Here is a 10,995-nt window from a genome sequence, read left to right as displayed (position 1 = left end):
CGTCGAGATTAATCTCTTCATCATCGTCCTCAACGTTACCAAACCAGTCGTCAAACATTTGAGAACCGGCTGGTAAGGTAGCTTTCTCCCAAGTCCACCGACTCTCGTAGGTACTTGGCGAAGAGCCTGATGGGACGTCTGATAAATCAATACTTGGAATCAGGCGAGACATATTCGGGGTAATTTGAGGAGCCATCTATTAATTATCTTAGAAACGATATACTAACGGTATAGTAACAGTATAATAACAGTAGATATATACTTACTGTTGTCGAGGGAGTAAATTGTAGACAAGTACAAGATAGATTCGGTAAATATAGAGTAAATAGTAGTGAACTATTATCGTAAGAGTAGGTAGATAGTTTGCAGATGGTTCGATAGAAGTAGATGTAGAGGAAGAAGAAAAACATGACCTGCACTCGTAATTTAAACTATGCACTCGTTCTATCTTGGCATGCGTTTTGAATGCTTAGTCAGGAGTGCGTGGAACCTCAGAACGAGTGCGCGTCAGCGCCGCGCGCCATATTCCCTTACTAGCAACCTACCACCTACAGCCTACAGGTACAGGTACCTACTAGTACCTGTTCTAGAGCCTGACAGCCTGTTGTTCGTGGGATGACCAGGCTTCGAGTTCCGCCTGCTATAAGCAGTGTAAGGTATCTTCCCAGCAGTTCCTCCAAAAGCCTTCACAACAGCCACAGAGTCACCGCTCATTACTGCTACCTACTTCCTACTGGGTACAGCGAAGCAAAAGCAAGTCGTCTTCCCAGTTCCCGGCCTTATCAGATGCAGTCTTGGCTTGGCTGGCGCATGTGGTCCGGCGCTAATGTAGAGTCGCAAAGCCACACTTCAGAGCAAGTTTCGGTAGCAAAAGCTAGAAGGTATCGGGCACTCCCACCGGGCATCTCATCGGAGTTTTTGTTGTTGGTCTTCGGACAGCATCCTATTCCAGGCAGATACACAGACAGCAAATGAGGGTATGGAATCCGTCGCACCGAAAGGCCCAGGTTTCGAATTGCAGGCAAAGCGAGAACTAGGTACTGTAGCCTGTTTCTCGCTGCCAATTCCTACATGTAGCTCACGTCCCTACTGGCCCTCTCCAGATATCCTGGCAGCGCCATGATCATTCGCCGCATCATCACCATCAGGTCCCGCCATATCTCCAGGCCGGGAGTGTCACAGATTGGCGAGGACGCGTGGACGTGAAATTCATCATAAAATGCTCTCTCTGTCATTACCTGTAGTTCATACTCTTCCGCGTTGCACGTTGTCATTGTAATTGATGCAAGCCTTTTTTTGTTTGATGTGTTGGCACTGTTGGGAATCGGGATCTTGGAAGTGAATAATACCTGAATAACCTTCCTTGGCCTGAGGAGGCTGAGGTGTCCGTCAAGCCACACCATCCTGGAGCCGAGCGACGTTAGACCTACCACGTCTTCACGTGAACCCGCGGAAAGCTCCCTTCGATCGCTTACGCAACTGTGCGTCTTCATCTTCTTACCAGATTCTGCACGGCAAACCGACGCATACCACCACCTACTGTCCTTCAGCATACCACGCAGGCCAACAGACTGCCTGTCGCACATACATATACCCGGCCAATTCTGCTAGCACATTACCTTAGGAGCATATCGGACTCATCGGAGCAGGCACTGCCGTTTGCGAGCCCAAATCTGGATGTGGCTTAACCTCGATCGTCACTACTTGCTGTCTACCGCGCCATTACCTTATTGGATTTCTATTGTGCTGCCACGACCACAACCTCTGCGCACCAGAACTCCCTCCCACCTGACCGTGACCTGACCAGACCGCCCCAATACCTGAGGCTCATCACATACAGCGAAACACCTCCTACTACTGGACCCCGTCCCGAGACGAGCCGCATAAGCACGATCGGCCATCAGGCCGCCTACCTTCATTCACCATGTCCGCAGATCCAAAGTCACCAATCGACTCGCTGCCCACTTCACCCGACGAGCTTCCCTCGCCGCTCGAGAATCCGGACCTTCCGCCAGTCTCTCCTCCCATACAACGAATGGTATCCGATACCAGTGTTCCTCCCAGCATGGCAGGCATAACGGCCTCTTCGACATCGCGGGGTCAATTAGATGCAGCACGGAGGCCGACAGGCGCCACTTTTGCCAGGGGAAACCCCCCAGCCATGAACCCCGACATTGCTGCTCGCCTAAAGGCGTTCTCGCTAGCAAGATCAGGGCCTGCTTCACCTCTGCCGAATCGCAATCCGCTGGGTGCTGGGCCGCCTGCACCTGGTGGTAGCGCTGGAGGAGGATTCCCTTCGAATTTCAAGCTTCCGCCCGGGATGAATAGGCCCACACCAACGCCGATGCATTCCTCGCCTGCAGTTCCGGGAACTACTAAGCCTATGTCCATGGCAGAGAGACGAGGGATGAAAATGCCCGGGGCTCTTCCCGGCTCAGCTGCACCAACTGGCAGGAAAAAGCCAGCGGGAATGACGCTCACTAGTATGGGTGGTGGAGATCCCAATGGTGACGCCTCCGAGCAGGAGCCGAAAAAGCAGGAGACTGCAATGGACAAGTACGCGGACATGATCGACACCAAGACGGGTGCGTTGATCTTCAAGAACAAGGCGACTGTGCATGGTGGCGGCATAGACTTTACTTCTGGCAAGAGCTTCAGCATAAGTCTGGATGAAGTGGACACTCTAGACGAGCTGGGAAAGGGCAACTACGGCACAGTATACAAAGTGAGACATTCGCGGCCCAAATTCAGGAAGACAGGCCAGGGCCTGGCAGGAAACAAGGCACGCGGACCGAACGCCGACGGAGAGCAATCGCCCTCGTCTCCCACCATGCCTGCACATGCCACTTCGCAGCAGGCACCCGGACGAGGCGGTACCACAGGCATCGTGATGGCCATGAAGGAGATGCGACTGGAATTGGATGATGCCAAGTTCCAGTCTATTATCATGGAGCTTGACATTCTTCATCGATGCGTGTCTCCATACATTGTCGACTTCTATGGCGCCTTCTTCCAGGAAGGCGCTGTATACATCTGCATGGAGTTTATGGATGGTGGAAGTTGTGACAAGATATATGGAGATGGTGTGCCCGAGGGCGTCTTGAGGAAGATCACCTATTGCACGACACTGGGACTCAAGTCATTGAAAGAAGAACACAATATTATCCATCGAGATGTGAAACCCACCAATATTCTCATGAACACACGGGGACAAATCAAGGTGTGTGATTTTGGTGTGTCAGGGAACTTGGTGGCAAGCATAGCCAAGACGAACATTGGGTGTCAGTCATACATGGCCCCGGAGCGGATTTCGAGTGGTGGAGGTGGTGCTCCTGGCGGCGCTGTGGGAACTTACAGTGTGCAATCCGACATCTGGTCCCTTGGCCTGACCATTATCGAATGTGCACTGGGAAGATATCCTTATCCCCCCGAAACCTATGACAACATTTTCTCACAACTTGCCGTAAGTGCTGAGCCCCCAAATATGATGGAACATGACTGACATTCATTGTGTAGGCTATTGTTGACGGCGAACCACCTGATCTTCCTGCCGATACATTTTCCGAAGCTGCACGAGACTTCGTAGCAGGCTGTTTACACAAGATTCCCAACCTCAGGCCCACTTACCCGATGCTCCTGCAGCATGCATGGCTTGCTCCGTTGGTGAAGCCAACGACCATCACGGAAGAGGATGAAGATGCTGAGGCTGCCGCCGAGGCCGCCGCTGCGGCAGGTGAGGACATTCCTGAGCCGAACTCAGAGGCATTGAGTCAGCCGGTAGCAGATGAAGGAGGGTTTGTGGATCGAGAGGTGGGCGAATGGGTCATGGAAGCGCTCAGGAAGAAAAAGGAAGGGACACTGGGGCAGCACGCCAAACCTGCTTTACATGCAGCTCCGTTGGATGCCACTGCCAGCCGGTAATGCAAGCCTGGGGCCAACAAGGTAGAAGCTCGATGATGGCTTTATTGAGAAACCTCACCAGGACATACGACCTGATATGCTTTACGCAACCAATGAACTGGTCTCCGGATGTGAGCAGAAAAAGAACGCTGGTCTCGTTACAAGTTCGCCTCCGATGGCGAGAATGGCGGAGTGATGGGATGATAGAGCACGAGGAAGCGGGTCACTGGATGACCAGCAGCGATACAGTAGCAGAGTGAGTGGGACAGTGTGTACATTTTGTAGATGGCAAGCCTGAGTCGGCTGCAGTAAGGGTAGACGCACACGTTGAGAGGTATGAAACATGAAAATGAAAACCTGGGAGTACCTGAAGCAACACGAGCTGGCCTATGATGAACCTTATTGGCTTGACCTCACAACCCTCCTCAATGATATATCGTCACCACGAATCAAGCATCGCGGTCGACCACCTCTCTCGTCGTGGCGTGAGAAGTGGTTCCGGTGTTCCACCGCTGGGGTGATGCCGTAGAGCTACTGGCTTGTGGTACGTACTGGTGACTTGCTTCAGTGTGCACGTGACTGCTAGTCAGCGTCAGTGGGGAGTGACGTTCGAAGCTTCTAGTGACTTCCTTGTTGGGCGCGAATTCACTAGCACTGTCTAGGAGCATCTCCACAGGCCGAGCAACCACGAGAGTCACAGCGTGTTTCGAAGCTTCTACGACCAGACACATAAAGGTGGTCTTCAAGCTCATCGTCGTCTCACCTTGAATCATCCATTTTGCACACCAGACAGCCATTCAATCGCGACAACAGAACGTCACAGTGAGTGCTCGCACAGAGCCAGACCTGATATCGTACTGCTTCACTGTTATAACCACACTTTCCTACTACTTCTACTACTACTACTCAGTACTGTTCACAACCATACCGCAAACATGGCGGGCAACATGTCCTTCACGGACCGTGCGACCCAAGCATTGGCAGAAGCACAAGACTTAGCCACGCAATATCAACATTCACAGCTTATGCCGGTGCATCTGGCAGTCGCACTGATCGACCCCCAGCCAGACCAGTCAAAGGACCAACAGACCAATAACTCACATGCCTCACATGCTGCAAGCTCAGCGCCGCTCTTCAAGCAGGTCATTGAGCGAGCACACGGGGACCCTCAACTAGCGGAGCGTGCTTTGAAAAAGTCCCTCGTACGCGTGCCATCACAGGACCCTCCCCCAGAGAACATCAGTGTGGCACCATCATTCTCGAAAGTCCTCCGAAACGCAAACGATCTATCGAAGACGCAAAAAGACTCATATATTGCAGTCGACCATCTGATACAATGCCTCGTACAAGACACCAACATCCAGAAATGTCTAGCCGAAGCCAACATACCAAACTCGAAGCTGATTGATCAAGCTATTCAACAAATCAGAGGTACGAAAAGAGTCGATAGTAAGACGGCGGATACCGAGCAAGAGAATGAGAACCTCAAGAAATTCACCATCGACATGACGGCAATGGCACGGGATGGAAAGATCGATCCTGTCATTGGCCGTGAAGAGGAAATCAGGCGAGTGGTCAGAATTTTGTCAAGGCGGACGAAGAACAACCCTGTCCTCATCGGTGAGCCTGGTGTCGGCAAGACAACTGTGGTTGAGGGTCTGGCACGCCGGATTGTGGACGCAGATGTGCCGCAATCACTTGCGGCTTGCAAGCTACTGTCCCTTGATGTCGGCGCACTCGTCGCTGGGTCTAAGTACCGAGGCGAGTTTGAAGAGCGCATGAAGGGTGTCCTGAAAGAAATTGAAGACAGCAAAGAGATGATTGTGCTCTTCGTGGATGAGATCCATTTGTTAATGGGTGCCGGAAGCTCAGGCGAGGGGGGCATGGACGCAGCCAACTTGCTGAAGCCCATGCTTGCCCGTGGTCAATTGCACTGCATAGGTGCAACCACGCTTGCTGAATATCGCAAATATATCGAAAAAGACCAAGCATTCGAGCGACGTTTCCAGCAGGTTATGGTCAAAGAGCCTTCCGTCTCGGAGACTGTGTCCATCCTTCGTGGCCTCAAGGAGAAGTACGAGGTGCATCATGGTGTCACGATCCAGGACGGCGCCATCATTGCTGCCGCCACACTCGCCGCACGCTATCTCACCCAGCGCAGACTGCCGGACTCGGCTGTCGATCTGGTCGACGAGGCTGCAGCTGCCGTTCGTGTGGAGCGAGAGTCACAGCCAGAAGTCCTTGACAACATGGAGCGTAGGTTGCGACAACTCGAAATCGAGATTCATGCTCTCGATCGCGAAAAGGACGAGGCATCCCAATCGCGCTTGGGAGAGGCTCGAGCTGAGAAAGCCAATATTGAAGAAGAGCTCAAGCCACTTCGTGAAATGTACGACCGCGAGAAGACCCGATCGAAGGAGATTCAAGAGCAGAAGATCAAGCTTGACTCGCTTCGGAACAAACTGGAAGAAGCGGAGCGCACACGAGATCTTGCAAGCGCATCTGACATCAAGTTTTATGCCATTCCAGATACCGAGAAGCGCATTCGCGAGCTCGAAATCCAGAAAAAGCACGCAGAGGAGCAAGAAGCTGCACGTCGTGGTGCTGCCGGCGACACGAATGCTCTTGTCGCGGACGCAGTTGGACCTGACCAAATCAACGAGATTGTTGCGCGCTGGACCGGAATTCCAGTCACCAGGCTACGAACTACTGAAAAGGAGAAGCTTCTACACATGGAAAAAGTTCTTGGAGAGCAGGTCGTTGGTCAGAAGGAGGCCGTCACATCTGTCGCCAACGCGATTCGACTTCAACGATCTGGGCTCGCCAATCCTGGCCAACCTCCGTCATTCCTGTTCTGTGGTCCTTCTGGAACTGGTAAGACGCTGCTCACTAAGGCGCTTGCCGAGTTTCTCTTCGACGATCCCAAGTCGCTAATCCGCTTCGACATGTCCGAGTACCAGGAGCGACACTCGCTATCACGCATGATTGGTGCTCCTCCAGGATACGTCGGCCACGACGCGGGAGGTCAGCTCACCGAAGCTCTCCGTCGCAGACCATTCAGCATCCTGCTCTTCGACGAGGTTGAGAAGGCAGCAAAGGAAGTTCTTACCGTCTTGCTCCAACTCATGGACGATGGTCGCATCACTGACGGCCAAGGTCGCATTATTGACGCGAAGAACTGCATTGTCGTCATGACATCGAACTTGGGCGCTGAGTACCTGGCACGACCCAACGCAGCTGACGGCAAGATTGACCCCACCACCAAGGAACTCGTCATGACTGCACTGCGAAACTACTTCCTGCCAGAGTTTCTCAACCGCATTTCCAGCATCGTTATTTTCAACCGTCTCACTAAGAGAGAGATTCGCAAGATTGTCGATGTGCGGCTGCAAGAAATTCAAAAGCGCTTGCAAGGCAATGGTCGCAACGTCCGCATCGATCTCTCCGACGAGGTCAAAGACTACCTGGGTGCCGCTGGGTACTCACCTGCGTATGGCGCTCGGCCACTGGCACGGCTGATTGAGAAGGAAGTTCTCAATCGCATGGCGGTGCTCATATTGAGGGGATCCATCAGGGATGGCGAGACTGCTCGAGTGGAGCTCGAAGATGGTCATATCGTGGTGATTCCCAACCATGGAGAAAGCGACATGTCTGAGGATGAAGAGATGTGGGATGACGAGGAAGATGCCGTGCAAGAATTGACGAATGGCGCCGACGGCGACATTGACTTGTACGATGATTAAATGCATTAATGGGATAGAAAAAGTCACCATCATCGAAGAAGAAGAAGCATATAGAGATGAGGCGAAAAGCGTTCAAGCGAATGAATTGATGATGAGGAATGATTCATGGTAATAATGGCATTACACCTAGGTAGTCCTAGTGAAATCAGAAACATTGTAATACACGACTGATACCTCCCTGCTGTATAAGACGCATACGCACTCTCTTATCACGTATAATTATACATGTGCAAAGCCAAATTCGGCGTGATGTGACAGGTCGGCGGCTTGCGACGCCTTGCGATCGACTTGCACAAGCGGATGAGTTTGAAGCTAAAGCCAGAAATAGCAGCGCTCCCACGCGTAAATTCGTAAGGCACCGGGGCAACATGGCCCTCGCTGCAGTCCAGGGACCCCAGTTGTCTCGCAGTGGAGTGTCCGGTGACGAGGCCTCGAAATCGCCGACAGACAGACACCTCACTACTACTAGGTGCCTGTAACTACTACTAACTACTACCACTACTACCTGTACCCACCACCACCACCGCCGCCGCTACCACCACCACCACCATCCCTCTCCCACTCCCTCTCTCTCTCGTCCGCCCGCCCGCGACAACACCCACGACTGCAGAATCGCGACATACCGCTCCCGGAGCTACACTTGATGGGGCTTGCGACTTTGTACTCAGGAACAGGAACAGCTCTTCTAAGCTTCTTCACAGGCGGCAGGACCCGACACCAACCCGCTGGAACTGCGACCCTCTGCTCCCCGTCGCCAACCTCGCATCGCTAACGGCCACCTCGCCTCTCCCTGCGCCGACCACGACCACGACCGCAATCACGACTACGACCACGACCATACGCATCGCACGCATCGCCCGCCTGCCCGCCTGCCGCCCGCCTGCTGCCCGCACGCACGCACGACCATCTACGATTTACACGACCAACTAATCACCGGACCATGACGCCGCAATAATCGCTCCTCTGCCTTCCATTCTACTCTCCTACACATCATTTGCCCTCTAGGCCTGACGGACCACCAGCGCACGGGCACGGTGCCCGCTCTGGACATCTCATATTGCTATTCGATTTCATCAACACGACCAATCACACGCCCGTCATGATAGAGGACAAGTACATCGGCTTGTCCCTGGCCGTGACCTCTACGCTGGGCATCGGCGCATCGTTCGTCATTACGAAAAAAGGACTGAATGCTGCTGCGCAACAAAATGGGTTCGAAGGCGACGGATTCGCATATTTGAAAAACCCCATCTGGTGGGGAGGTATTATTACCATGGTCATTGGAGAGATTTGCAACTTTTCCGCATATGCCTTTGCGCCCGCGATCCTGGTGACTCCTTTGGGCGCGCTGAGCGTGTTGATTGGATCGGTGTTGGGGAGTTATTTCCTGGATGAAAGATTAGGAGTGCTGGGGAGGGTCGGTTGTGCGATTTGTCTGATTGGGAGTGTGGTGATTGTGTTGCATGCGCCGCCCGACCAAGAGTTGAACAATATTGACGAGCTGCTACATTATGCCATGCAATTGGGTACGTTGAGCTTCGCGGAGTGGGAGAGAGTGTGAGAGAGAAAGAGCGATATATGGTCGAGTCCAAGAGATCGATGTGCTGACCACCCATGTTCTTTCGCAGGTTTCCTGACGTACTGCACGATCGTGTTGATATTCGCGCTGGTCATGATATACAAGATTGCGCCCGTATACGGGAAGAAGAACCCCATGGTGTACATCAGCATCTGCTCGACAGTAGGATCCATATCGATCATGGCGATTAAAGGCTTTGGCATTGCGCTCAAGCTCACCCTCGGCGGCAACAATCAGTTCACCCACCCTTCCACATACGTCTTTGCGATTGTGGTCGTAGTCTGCATTCTCACGCAGATGAATTACTTCAACAAGGCGCTGGCGACCTACAGCACCAATATGTACGTTCCTTTTCCCTGCTCAGCGCTTTGCCCAATCGGCTAGCTCCAGATGCTGACCATGAGATGTACCAGTGTTAACCCACTGTACTATGTGACCTTTACAACCTGCACTCTCACAGCCTCCTTTATCATGTTTCGAGGCTTCAATACCGCCGACGCCGTCAATACCATCTCCCTCCTCTGCGGCTTCCTCACCATCTTCACCGGCGTCTACCTGCTCAACCTCTCCCGCGAAGACCCCGACGGAATGAATGCAGGCATCAAATCCGCCCGTGACGGCCGCGGCCAATACCACGACATTGACGGCATCCCTACCGATGGGCTCGCAGGCCTGCAAACCCGCTTGAGCATGCAAAGTCGCAGAAGCGGCGAACTTCATCATCGGAGGAGTAATAGTTGGAGTCTCCGATCTCCGCGATCTCGCTCCAGCGTCGATTACGGAGCAGCAGCGGTCCATTCTGCAACGACGACCAATCACATGACAAGAGGAGGTGAGCAACAACAACAACAACAAACACCACCACAGCATCTATTGCATGCATATGACATTGAAGCCAATGCGTTGGGGGATTTGGCGGAGGATAGTGACGAAGACACGTTGAGTGGATCGAATCAGAAGCGGACCAGTTTTGATCGCCACAGTATGGGTGGGATGGAGGGCAAGGGGAATGGGAATGGAATGGGGAATGGACATGGAAATGGAACGTTACGAAATGGGACACTGCCTCGCAAAGAAAAGGTCGTGGTCGCTACTGCTGGTATCGGTGGTGGTGGAAAGGGGTTTGATTCCGATCCGAAAAGGTAGCCAGTCAGTTCACCTACCCTCGGAGGTGGGGGTGGGAATGAAATGAAATGGAACGGAATGGAATGGAAATGGAAATGAAATCGAAACTTGAGAGAAAACAAAAAACTACAACAATCAAATATACAACCAACAGTGCGAAACGGTAGCATAGAGAGAAAGAATCCAATCAGTATAAGTGAAAGTGAAAAAGTGTAACTATAAGCTTACTGCAAGTTGAAAGTGAAGCGAGAGTTGAAAGTGAAGAAGTATACCTGTCAGTCAGTTAGTCAGTCAGTCAGTCAGTTAGTACCTAAGCAAGCAATCATATCTATATGTATGTTTGTATGTTTGTAAGCAAGCAAGCAATTATACCTATGTACACCTAGGTACATGTATATAGACAAGGCAAATCAAATTCAAGCAGGCAGGGTCTTAAGATTAGGTAAGGTAAGGTTAGGTAAGGTATACAAGGTAAGGTAAGGTAGGTAAGGTAAGGTAAGGTAAGGTATACAAGGTAAGGTACTAGATAGTTTTGTTAAAAAAACATAAAAACAAAAGAAGGAAAGAAGAAAGAAGAAGAAGAAGAAGAAGAAGAAGAAGAAGAGAGAGAGAGAGAGAGAGAGAGAGAGAGAGAGAGAGAGAGAGAGA

At 52.0% G+C, this 10,995-nt stretch overlaps 4 protein-coding genes across 4 annotated transcripts; 3 read left to right on the top strand and 1 right to left on the bottom strand.

Moving 5' to 3' along the window:
- The first annotated feature begins 1,277 nt into the window (after window positions 1-1,277).
- SEPMUDRAFT_146918 (MAP kinase) lies at window positions 1,278-4,277 on the top strand. The gene is made up of 2 exons (XM_016903961.1): window positions 1,278-3,463; window positions 3,517-4,277. Exons 1-2 carry the CDS (start codon window positions 1,925-1,927, stop codon window positions 3,919-3,921), a joined length of 1,944 nt encoding a protein of 647 aa, XP_016763009.1. The 5' UTR covers window positions 1,278-1,924; the 3' UTR covers window positions 3,922-4,277.
- Window positions 4,278-4,349: 72 nt separating this feature from the next.
- SEPMUDRAFT_114022 (uncharacterized protein) lies at window positions 4,350-4,652 on the bottom strand (the record flags this gene model as incomplete). Its single annotated transcript, XM_016901069.1, has 1 exon — window positions 4,350-4,652. One exon carries the CDS (start codon window positions 4,650-4,652, stop codon window positions 4,350-4,352), a length of 303 nt encoding a protein of 100 aa, XP_016763008.1.
- A 9-nt stretch (window positions 4,653-4,661) lies between these two features.
- SEPMUDRAFT_146917 (P-loop containing nucleoside triphosphate hydrolase protein) lies at window positions 4,662-7,816 on the top strand. The gene has a single exon (XM_016903960.1). It carries the CDS (start codon window positions 4,836-4,838, stop codon window positions 7,641-7,643), a length of 2,808 nt encoding a protein of 935 aa, XP_016763007.1. The 5' UTR covers window positions 4,662-4,835; the 3' UTR covers window positions 7,644-7,816.
- A 769-nt stretch (window positions 7,817-8,585) lies between these two features.
- SEPMUDRAFT_146916 (DUF803-domain-containing protein) lies at window positions 8,586-10,544 on the top strand. The gene is made up of 3 exons (XM_016903959.1): window positions 8,586-9,169; window positions 9,272-9,563; window positions 9,636-10,544. The coding sequence occupies exons 1-3, from the start codon at window positions 8,743-8,745 to the stop codon at window positions 10,366-10,368; spliced, it is 1,452 nt and encodes a 483-aa protein (XP_016763006.1). The 5' UTR covers window positions 8,586-8,742; the 3' UTR covers window positions 10,369-10,544.
- The last annotated feature ends 451 nt before the right edge of the window (window positions 10,545-10,995 follow it).

This window comes from Sphaerulina musiva (assembly GCF_000320565.1).
Source record: "Sphaerulina musiva SO2202 unplaced genomic scaffold SEPMUscaffold_2, whole genome shotgun sequence".
In the NCBI taxonomy this organism is placed as follows: domain Eukaryota; kingdom Fungi; phylum Ascomycota; class Dothideomycetes; order Mycosphaerellales; family Mycosphaerellaceae; genus Sphaerulina; species Sphaerulina musiva.
Note: the sequence above shows the minus strand (reverse complement) of the source record. Positions and strands in the feature narration are given on the sequence as shown.